Source organism: Buceros rhinoceros, unplaced genomic scaffold (genome assembly GCF_000710305.1).
Source record: "Buceros rhinoceros silvestris isolate BGI_N320 unplaced genomic scaffold, ASM71030v1 scaffold9819, whole genome shotgun sequence".
NCBI lineage: Eukaryota > Metazoa > Chordata > Aves > Bucerotiformes > Bucerotidae > Buceros > Buceros rhinoceros.
Window position 1 is genome coordinate 89520 of NW_010432272.1, and position 12131 is coordinate 101650.

Sequence of the window (12131 nt, forward strand, 5' to 3'; positions counted from 1 at the left end):
AGTTTTACCTGCTTCCCCTCTCACCAACATACAAGGACAAATAGTATTTTTTTAGTACACAAAAAGCTTTAGTTTTTGTCAATTTTTAATTGATTTTAAGAACCAATTTCATTATTGTGGTAATAAATCTATGATTTAAAGACCTGAAGTTAAAGTTTAACTGCTTGTTTTCTCATCTCCTTCTCCATATTCAGTTTCTTTATTTTTATGGTAGGTAGGAACAGGGAGCAGAGTAGGGGAAAAAAGCTCAAACTGTCTTAACTGATTATTTTTGTTGTTCTTTTGTTTCCCTCTCCTGCCTTCTAACAGGGTTCTTCCCCCTTTCTTCTATTAAAAAAAACCCCAACCCTCCTCTAATCACAATCCTGACCAAAAAAATTCATGTTTAGTTGAGAAAGGTGCCTTCACCAAGCAGAAGTTTGATTCAGCAGTCCAGTATTTCTCTGTTTTACTTTTCCGTTGTGAAATATAGAAAATAATTAGCTGGCTCTGCAAAAAACATGAAATTCTACCAACAATAATGTAGTCTCACAATTTTTTTTTGTGTTTCCAGGATGTCTGTAAAATGTGCTTTGGGTAAGTGCAATATGCAAATTAAAAGGAAATAAAATAGCACAAAAAGATTTTGCTCTTTCATGAAAAAGTTCCAAAAACTCTCTCTGAAGTGTTATTATCTCCCATAGACTTGTTAGCACTCCAGCAGGGGGAGAACAAAAAAAAAAAAAAAAAAAAAAAAAAAAAAACTAACCTTTTTGAGAGTGAAATCTACCATTTTAGGTAGTCACGGGCAAGTTCCTCCTCACCTGCAGGGGCTTAGACTCAACTCACACCCCTCCAGCTCTGACAACAGCTACCAACAGATCTTGGAAGACATTCCAGGAAAGAGCAGCCTCTCTAAAGAAGAGAATCTGTTTTGTTAGGGCATCCTGATATCCCACTCACCGCCTGGACTCTCCCCGTTACCAGTCCTTTTCCTCGCTGGCCTTACAGACAGCATTCTCTCTCACTATGCTGAGGAATTAAGAGTCTCTTCAGTGACTTCTTATTTTCTTTCACTTTAGTGACAGTGCTCCATACCATACCTTCTGCATGGGCTCTTTTGACCATATAGTAATCTCTTTGTTTTGCAGACTGCTCACAATAACAGTCTTGATTAGCCTTTAGATGCTGCCATGTTTTATTTATGATTCATTTCTGGACTATTTTCATTCATGGTAAATGTTTGCATCTTACATAACCTTTCAACCTTTTCTGTGTGTGTCTCAACCTCTGTGACACAAGGCATTTTGACTACCCTGCAGCAGCTTAACTCTTATTGACAGACTCCAAAGAATTCAATTTACAGAACCTGTTCCTATGCCCTTAAAGTAAAGGTGAATAAACAGATCTAAAGGGCATCATACCTCTTTCTCTATGTTTGAATGGGATCAGTAATATATTTCACTGAGGTTGTTCATGTGGCTGTATCGAGGCAGCATCCAACCAGGTGACCTTTTATACTTTAATTTTGTGTCTTTTCTAGATTGGTGCATTGTTTGAACTTCAAGTTGTTTCACATTTATATATTCCTTGTTTTTCACCTAAGGAAGAGACACTTTCTTATTGCTAACAATACGGTACAACATTTGAGTAATACGTGCCCTCTAGGTTTCCACAAATGAGCAAACCTAAGTCACAAAAAAAATCTCCCCTTACTACTCTACTGTACCTTAAGGAAAAAAAAATTAAATTCGTCATTGATTGGTATCTGATTTCCTGTTAGGTTTCAAAATAAGAAAATGGCCTTTGCTAGAGATAATGAAAAAGTTTTAAACATGTATTAAACACAATTGCATAAGAAAGGGATTTTTACAAGATTATTAGAAAGGCAGTAACACAGAGAAATTCTTGAGCCCAAACTGTGCTCCAGGAGCGGTCTACACAAATAATATATTAAAACGAACAAACCAACCAACCAGTACTGCTATTTAGGGAACTTCCTCCAGTGATCATGAACGAATTATTTATAAACATCATATTCTTTGATCTCCAGTACTTAGGACAAGGATATATCTGTAAAAGCCAGCTTCCAAAAGCTCTGGCTAGTCAGATTGACAAAGCAAGCAGCTTCTTAAATAAGATGAACATTTTACAGCTTTAATCTAGTTAACACCACCAGCATGATTCACTGGTTTGTTTTGCATCTCTTTTTTTTTCCCTTTCATTGGCTAAAAGTTGTGATTTTCCTATTCCATTTCAAAAGGAATGAAAACACAAAATGAGCTGGCATTAGCAGTGAGATGCTTCAGCCTGAGAGGGAATCTTGAAGTTTGGTTATGGCATCGTCCACATAACCCAAGTCACAGGGGTTTTTTTGTTTGTTTTACGGTGAATTACAAACCTATACTTTTAAACTGACTCAGGCTAACACTGATACACAGGTGACTAGTTTTTAATGCAGATATACTCTCTTTCTTGTGACCTAAACACCCTCTCACAATTATCTCAACGGACAAATTACAGCCTTTGGAACTAAACCATTAAACCCTCAAGCTGCTCAGGGTTTTGTAGGCCATCTCCAATGAGCGCACACAAGAATACTTAAGAAAAACGTTTCACTCTTCAAAAACAAAACTTATAAAGCACAGTAGTTGTCTTTAAAACACAGCAAATAATACACAAACTTTAGTAATATCATGACAGCCTTAAAAATGTTCAAGTTTACTGAACTGCTTTCTTGTGCCTCAAGCACAAAATACATCCAACTAGATCACTCAGTCTTGCAGTTTGCTGGCTAAGGACAAAACCAAAATGAAGGCTAAGGTCTACCTACTCCTCATAGTTCATGCAGATTCAGCGCTATTTAAAATGTCAGCAGTATGACCTGCTATTTTCTCTACCAACCCCTCTCTGTGACTTTAAATACCAGTACTCACTACTACCCACTACCCTTTCGTCCAGGAGGGATCTGTGCAGGTCATGTTAATTCACAACTGAAGCAGTCAGCAGCCTGTTTCATCCCTATGGAACAAAGAGTTAATTTTTTTCCTCAGTCCTGCTGCTGTTTTTCTTAGCCTTGTTCGCTTGTTTATTTTAAGTTCTTGGATACAGCTATTGACATCCTGTCATCAACACATTTATATTTCAGCCACTTCCTAGTAGAATTACAAAGGCACACCCCTTATCAGTGTAATGCAGAGTACTCCCTTCCACATTGGTATTTTCTAACGACCAAGAAGCAGCAGCATCAGAGCAGCATCTGGAGAAACCATGGTCAGACTCCTCCTTGACCTGCACTGAGGGGGAGGTGAAGGCAAACAGAAAGAGGGAATGGAAAGGACTGACTGCCAACAAGGCCTATTTCCCAGCTGTTGCAAATACTGCAGACAGCATTTGGTGAAATGGTGTTTAACATTTCTGTTACCTATTCCACCAGTATCTTAACTGCTGGCTTGTAAACTGTTTCCGCCCAAGCTAAGCCCTATACTTCAGGCAACACTTCCATCTCGAATCCAAGTTTGTCCTTGGTCACAGTTCCAAAACCACCACTTCTCTCTTTAGGCTGTGTGATAATTTTACAGCACAGGCTGGTTTCTATGCAAGAAACTAGTGTCTAATAAGGATAAGTTGGTGACTACCAGCTCTTTGGAGCTTTTTTTTTTTAATATTTTATTTTTAATACACTCTCAAAGAGAAAATAGCTCAGCTGTGGTAACAGTACACTGCCTACAGAAAAATGTTTGCTGAATGTGCAAACCTTTCAAAATATCAGCGTTGGGGTTTCATTTTCCTTCAAGAACTATGAAAAAGACACAGGTGGCTTCCATAAACTCTCATTTAGAATATTTCATAGTGAGTAATATGAAATCACTTTATTAACTACAATTTGCTCCTCTCAAGAGCTGTTCTAAGTTAATCGCATTATTACTGTACAGCACATAAAACAGATACATTTGGTATAACAGGAGAGTCACCTTTCCTAGTGTGCTTGACTAGACTTCAGTTTAGTCATTTTTCCAAAAATGAAAATGAAAAATCTAAGAGAGATCTAAACTGGACATTTTACTCAAAAAAAAAAAAGAAGGATGAAAACCTAAGCAGACAGCAGCCTTAATGTCATGGAGTCATCAGAGAAAATTAGACTTGTCCATTACCAAGACTTCTCAATTATCTCGACACAGTTACAAAGTTTGTATCTAAAAAAACATCAGTGTAATTGTCTCTCCTTCAGTCAGACTTAGAGCACAGCTGGGTCTGAGAGCATTCAAGAACAACTGAGGTGACAAGTTACTGGCCAAGCTAAAATAAAGGCTACATGGCAGTCTGCTTGGTAATTACTGAGGCCCAATTCAAAGCGACTGGAGACTACTTCAGTAACTGCTGTGCAACCTGAATGACATTTTAGCATTGTGTAAGTGTGGGGTTTTATTTTGATTTGTTTGTTGGGTTTGTGGTTTTGGTTTGGTTTTGTTTTCTTAAATAAAGTATGTTACTTCCCGGAATTTTTTTTTAAATCCAGAGAACACAATAGAAACGTATACAAGCTTAAAAATCAGTGTTGAATACAAACCACAAGGAAAATATGAACCACCATTACTTTCTGCCAGCAGAACTTTTGTTTACAGAAGTTCCATCTGAACATAAGGAAAAACTTCTTCACCTTGAGGGTGACACTGTATTGGAAAAAGCTGCCCAAAAAGGTTGTGGAGTATCCTTCTCTGGAGATGTTCAAAACCCACCTGGACATGATTCTGTCCAACCTGCTCTAGGTGAACCTGCTTTAGCAAGGGAGTTGGACTAGAAGGTCTCCAGAGGTCCCTTCCAACCACTAACACTCTGTGATTCCATAACTTTTCAACATCCAAACCAACAATCAATGCTGTAGCCAAGTCTCATTTCAATGTCCAACTTACTCATTATAAATCTTTCATAATTTGTAATTACGTTAACTCATTAATTATAAATTTCTCTATGGCTGCTGATGCTGCAGAAGTAGAGAAGATTGCCACTACTTGTAATTCACAAAACAAGGTATTTATTCAATGATTTAAAAAAAAAAGTTTATCTGCAGTCATTACCTATCCAGCATTTAACTTCAGGAGAGTTTAAAAACTAGAATTTGAAGGAAGTCTCTCAGTCTTGACTTTCAACATCCCTCTGGGGATTAAGTCTGGGGGTTAAGTCATACATCCCTGTTGAACAGAAGTACTGAGTGCTGCTACAAGCCCTGCTCGGTCCTAAGGCTACAGAAAGGTGAAAGCTGCCTCATGCTCACTTCAGCAAACAGAAGCGAAGGTTTACAGCTCCTCATGGGTTCCAGCTCTGCAACTGCTACACAATAGACCCGGTGATTAAACCTGGCGGGAAATGTGCTTTGCTTCCATTAAACTCCTCCCTAGCCTCTATTAAACTCCAGAAGCATCCTGGCTTCTTTCCAGTCCCACACTTATTCCTTCTATACTCTCATTTACATTCAGTATGATATTTGTTCACTTTTCATGTTAATTGTTTTAATGTTCTTAACTTATCTTCAAACCTCCAATTTCCACTTGTTACATAACTTCCACTTGTCCTCTTTTCTTCTACCCAGCTCTATTTCCTCTCTCATTACTCTGAGCTTTTTAACTTCTCTGCACTGTATTTTCTGCCACTCCCTACTTCTTGCCAGCTGGAAAAAGAGGCTTCCTTTTATCATCTCTTTTCTTTTTTTTTTTCGTTTTGATGTTGTGTTGTTCTTTTGTTTTCTTGCACAGATTAAAAAAGACTGTTAGAACTCCAAAGTATCCATGGACCAAATCCAAACACCAATACATTTTACATGCAGATCCACTTAACTTCTAGGAGATGCAAGGATATCTTAAACCCCCCCCCCACATTTTCTTAACTAGGAATAACAGATCACATTCACAAGCAAAAATACAAGTTTAACAAAAATGCTGAAGGACATAAGCTCTCCCTGGTGGTTGACACATTATGCCACTTTTCTGTTGCAGAAAGATTTTCTAACACAATGTGAAAAGATAATGGTAAATTATGAATTTAGCATCACATCAAGCTTAGTGTTTCAACTACAAAACAGAACATTTTGTTTGGCTTTCATCAAGTCCACTTAAGGTTTCAAGAGAATAAGAATAATCAAGATTATACAGCTGCCTCTTCAATCCTATCTCACACTTACAGTCTTGAGGGCACAGGTAGCCTGTATGGACATCCATCGGCTCGCTCAAAACTAGCAAGCCCCTAAAAGAGCAGCAAAAACTCCAGCACACATCACAATACCTACGTGGAGTTCTGACAAGACAATACTGAACTCCCTCCCCAATTACAGCTATTCCAGATAATTTAGGATTTTTTCCAAAAGCTTGCTTCCCCATGGATTTTTTTATGACTGCAATGAAGTTGCACAGTACCAGAAATGTTTTCAGAAGTCTTAGTCCTTCAGGGACGTGAGTATATAGCTAAAACATCCATATACTCTATCAATGTGTTTCACAAATAATCTGAATGAGTAAAAATCTTCAAGCCCCTTTCTTCCCTTTTTTTTTTTCTTTAAAGAAGAAACTGATGGCAAGAGTTAGCTTCAAGTGTTACCATAAAATGGACCTCCTCTCCCAAGTTTTAACCATGGGCCACTATGGGCTTGAAAATACCTGCACACCACTGTTCTAACAAAATTCTGGGGTAAGTTACTATTAAAAAACAAATCTATAGCAACTGCTCTCCTGGAATACGACTTCCTTCACAGGGCCTTTTCCAGTCTCTCGTCATCCAGATTTGTGACTCTAGGCTTGGAACAGTGATATTCTGTTTTCAAGATGACAAAATACCAGAAATGTAAGGAACTGGAAAGTCAAACCGTTCCAGACCTGACTGCACCAGTGTGAGAGATGCTTGTCTAAATTACATGACTTTCTCTTTTACAGGTCAGTTAAACTGGAAAAAGCCATGACAAAAATGAAACTTTTTTTTATTTCAGGCACTCTATCAAACAGCAGTTGTACCTTTGGTCTTAAGAACAAAAAAAAAAAAGAATCAAGGCAATAGGTCACTGCGCTTTATTCTTTTACTGACTAAATTTATCACATCGGAATTTGTTCCTGTGAGAGTCACAATATCCTTAGTCTATTTTTACATTTTGCCTCTCTTTCAGATCCACCTCCTCAATGCAGAGGTTGTTCTGCACGTCATTCTCACCAGTTCAGTAACATCCTGTCACGTTCATGATGAGTTTCTGGTTCCTCATGGCTGGATGTTACGCACATATGTGGCTGATTCAAATACAGTATGAAACTGTTTCTGTGCAAAAACTAGATCAGTTTATTGCCTGATGAGATGGACAGAGCACAGTCATCAACAGATTTCCGAACTCTTAAGCTCTAGATTTTTGTCATTGTTTCCATATGTTTCCTGTAGGTATTTTTGTGCTTTTTAGGCTCTCTTCTACTACTGGGTACATTCAGGGATTATCCTGAATAGATCCCTGCAAAATTCGTCTATATAATTTCTTTCCCCTAACACCCATACTTTTTGATTTGAACTTTTGTTTTCTTAAATAGAAGAGTTACTCAGTCAAGCGTACACAAATTGGGGAAGTACTAAACCATTCTACAACTGTTTTCTTCCTTGTATTTTCATTTCACTTTTGTGCTTTGTGACTTGGTTATGGTTGGTTGTTTGTTTTTTTAATTAGTTTTTCAGACCCACATGAACTCGCTCCTATGGCCTCAACTCCTTACAATAAAATACAACTAAAAAAAAATTCTTTTATATCAGCAATAGTGGAAAGTCTCAAGCCAGAGGATTTGAACAAGTCAGGGCCCATCATGGATGCCATGTTAACTGGTTGCAAAGTAAAAGTTCTCCAGGTAAAAACATGGGGAGAAGGGGGTCAGCCAGGGGCTAATTGCTCTGACAGGGAAAGCAAGCAAGTTACGGCCATCAGCCTCTTCTCCTACACCCTAGAAAAAGGTATACCAAGAAAAGATGATTCACAGCAGCAGCAAAGTTATAGCAAACACCAACCACAAAAACATGAGGGTTTGGGGACTGTTTTCAGCAAGTGAATTTGCAAAAGTCCATACCATAACTGATGCCTGTTTTCCTGCTGCAACACATCAGCAATCCTAGAATGACATAACTAAACCTTACAGAGAAGAAAATAGCGCTTAGAGAGTTAATACAATCTGACAGTTCCTTAAGGTACCCTTTAATTACTACATTAAAAAGCAATCACCAATTTCTGTGTTAGCAAACTATCAACAGACAGCTGCTTACTTACATTTGAAAAATGTCCTTGCATAGGAGCATGTTTGTCTTGCATACCTGATAATCAAAAATTTAATTATACTGGATTATTAGAAGTCTACTAGATATTGCAAAGGGTTTACAAGCCAGTCCTTTAACAACAGTGCCTTCACGTGTTTATTATAGGCATTTTTTAATTCTAAAGCTAAGCTTCAGCTATGGTTTATAGTTGTAATTCTGTCCTCCAACACATCAACAAGCAAATTAGGTCAATTCCAAACTATGTGTAAAACCTCCTACACAGAAAAGAGTTTAAGATTTTAAAACATATGGAGTTTAAAATAAACAAAGTCAACCTACTAGTGTCATACACCTTGTCAACTGTCAATATTTTGTTCCAGCCTAATAAGACATCCTAAAATAGTAAGAACCAAAATGTGAAAATGAATGTCCTTGGCCAGAGGTTGCATCCACATCGGGTTTAATAACATTTTAATAGTGTTAATTATATAAGTTTCCCTAATTAACTTCTGAACTTACTTCTACATTTGGCATCAGTAACATCCTGTGGCAATGAGTTCCACGATGTAATTATGTGTTGCATGAAAAAATGTTTATTTTAAACCTACTGCTGGGCAAGAGCTAGGAGTCATCAAAACTGTGTTGTAAGAAATTATGAATAGTCATGGTCTCCCCACCTTCTCCATAACATTAGAAGCTTTATGCTCCCTGTGTTTCTTCTGAATTCATTTCTTTTCCAAGTTGCAGAGGCCTAACCATCCTGTTCAAACACAGGTATCTCTTTCCCCACATATAACCTGATGTATCCTTACTAAAAGAAAGGACATCTGCAATTGTTTGTACTATTCCACATCAGACATGGATGTCATCGAGATGTTTGTATAACAATGTGTAACATGTGACTGCCATCTGTGTTAGTTAGCTAGTTCCCTCCTGCAAGTATTATTGTACAATACTGTATAGTTAATGCACTTGCCATTATATTAATTTATTATCTTGTATTATTTTCGCACAACTGTTCACATTCTCAGATTTGGGGGGTGGGGGCTGTCTTTATATTGTGAATGGTATGTGTACAAGCTGTTATTTTGCTGTTTAGCCTCTTTCACAGACTTACTAAAGCAGCAAAGATCTCCACACAGATTCCTGTACAAGTCTACTCTTGGCTTGTGATAACTTGATCTTTTATTCTTATCCTGTCATTTTTTTTTTTACCATCTTAAAAAGTTATTAATCTGAGAGGGCTTCTCTCTTACTTTTGTGACCATCTGGTTTCTTCAAGAAACTTTGGCAGCAGCCTTCATGGACTAGGATGGTTAGTTTCTGCGGGATATATAGAGCTAACATGAACATGAATTCACATCCAAACAATCTTCAAGCTATATTGTCTCTATCATGTTGGCTCTTCTTTACTATTTTATATTCTCCATGTACATGTTCATTTTTTGTGCTTATAAACACACATCTTCTCATTTGATTCCTTGACAGTTTTAATTAATTTTGATTAAGGGCAGAAATAAAACCTTCTGGGCTGTAGCTTCATGGAGATTATGCTACACCTTCAAACTCAGTGATTATATATTCAAATTACTCTAGACCTGTTGGGTGTACCCTGATTAGTCCAGGCAATTTGTTGTTATTCATTTTAATCATCTTGTTCTGAAAGTTCTTCCTCTAACACTTGAATTTGAAACAGGCCATCTGCAACATCTTTGGTAAGCTCCAGTGCAGGAAGCTTCATACACCCTCTGTAATTAACACAAATGCAAAAAGAGTCTTTGTAAGATTTGCTGCTAAAGATTTATCTTCTGCTAGTGTTCTCACAACGATTTGATCCTTACTGGGCCTGGAAACTACTAGGTCTCTTGCTCCAGATGAGCCTGAAGAATTTCTTGAAGCTCTTTCTGCGTCCGTCTTCAGTTTTTCATGCATAACTTAGAAGTTTTGCATCCAAATGTATTCTACAATTTCTACTTTACAAAGTCTCTATCTATTACACATTTCCCTCCTTTGTAGTTTAACAATACTGAGTTTGGGGTTTTGGCCTTTTGTGACAGATGGCAGATATTTACTCTAACATCTAATATAGTAGCTCCTGATAACACTAAAAGCTTTATCCTTTTAGCTTTCCTTTTAACAATTTCCTAACAAGCTGGCTGCCTTTGACACAGTTCTCTCTGTAAGATGCTACTGCAATATATTTTACACTTGCTCTTAAAACAATATGGAAATCATATGCATTATGGTTCCTCCTGCAGGATAGCTCAACAGTAATTTCATCTTAAACTAGGTCTCGTGCATTGCACATTTGTCAAGAGCTACTCCTCTGGTGAGCTGACAGTTTATCAGAAAACCCAACATACTGTTTTTCACTTCTCCATTTACTGGTCTTCATACACATAACAGAACCATGTAATAAGAAGAAATACTTCTTCCCTCAGCATCTTACCTTCTTTAGCATTTCACAGTAATTTTCCATCTCATTTATGTGTTCAACAGTCTAACCCTCACCATATTTTGATCCATTTGCACACACATTCAAACGGTAAATGTGTTTTCTTGTCTAGACATACATAGCTTTGACCGTAAAAACTAACCGATCATAAAGCATCTCCCAGAGCAGTCTGCATTCTCACCTCTATATAACACCCCTTATACTAACATCCTCTTGTACCAATTTTCTGAAACACCAAATACGTTGATATCAAGATTTCAAACCAGCATTCCAGCTCTCACACTGAATTTTTCACATTTTGGATTTTATCCAAAAGCCCATCTACAGCTGCTGTCTTGTCTGACTGTCTTGTTCTTATACTTTATAAAGAGAAGCAAGCAGTAAATACATACATGACGGTGTTAATCCCTGACAGTTGTTGAAACATCTGCAGACCACAACCCACAATTAAGGCTCTTCGAGTTGGAGGGTATGTTAGCATTCTGCAGATCACAGGTCCAGCTTAAAAAAAAAAAAAACAAAAACAACAGAAGAATACGTAATAGTTCTTAAGTGATCACTACCAAAACAATGTTGCCAGGCATAACAGGCTTTGCATCTTAGTTTCAAACAAACTGGGATTATTTCAATTATTTTTGAGCAGCTTGCTAATTTCAGTTCTCCTTTTCTGCACTGTACTACAAAGAAGATTTTTCAGGAAGCCCAGGTAAAAAAATTTAGCAATATTTGTACACAGTACATATTACTGATGGCAAATGTACAACTCTCCTACATAACAGATTGCTCATCTGCAACTGAATCTACTCAAACTTATCATAAAGTATCATTGATGTTTCCTTTCTAAAAGCTCCCACTGTTATTGAGAGGTTATTTCAGAAATGCCATTACTCACTGCTCAGACCTATATATTGCAGATAAAGTGTTCTTCCTAGTCCCCCAAAGACCCAATTTCCACAAACCAGTTGCAAGTTTGGGTACTTTGAAAGTACAGGATAAATCCATTCTGCACAGTTGTTAAGGCTAGGAGAAGGAACATAAATTAATTATATTTTTTCCATACCTTTGGTAGCAATGGTATGAGGCTGCATTGAAAAAACAAAAAATTTCTGGCAAACAGAGAAAGTGTTCTTCTCTGTTGATTTTAGATTTTCAAAGTATCCTATTAGAAAAAAAAGTAATACAGAAAGCTATATATCAGGCAAAAATTCAAATACTTAAATCCATTATGTACTTGAATTCCTTTCTGCCCAGAAAGAAACGGTGGTTAGGGTAGAACGTAGTCTGGTGAAAAGTTCCATGTTTTATACATCTTATCACATCTGGTACACCCACTCAGATCACCTAATATAGATCACAATACGTTTAATTCAAAACAGTTGCCATGGCGGGGGGGTGGGGGGGGGGGTAGTGTGGGGGGGTGTGCATTGAAGGG

At 37.4% G+C, this 12131-nt stretch overlaps 1 protein-coding gene across 1 annotated transcript in view; it reads right to left on the reverse strand.

The window, feature by feature from the left end:
• Positions 1-11858, reverse strand: part of SLC2A13 (solute carrier family 2 (facilitated glucose transporter), member 13) — a gene marked incomplete at its 5' end in the record, with an annotated part of 79982 nt that extends 68124 nt beyond the window's left edge. The window contains 2 exons of the mRNA XM_010143720.1: positions 11092-11200; positions 11760-11858. Coding sequence (XP_010142022.1) covers positions 11092-11200; positions 11760-11858 — 208 coding nt within the window. The remainder of the gene's footprint in view (positions 1-11091; positions 11201-11759) is intronic.
• Positions 11859-12131: the final 273 nt, after the last annotated feature.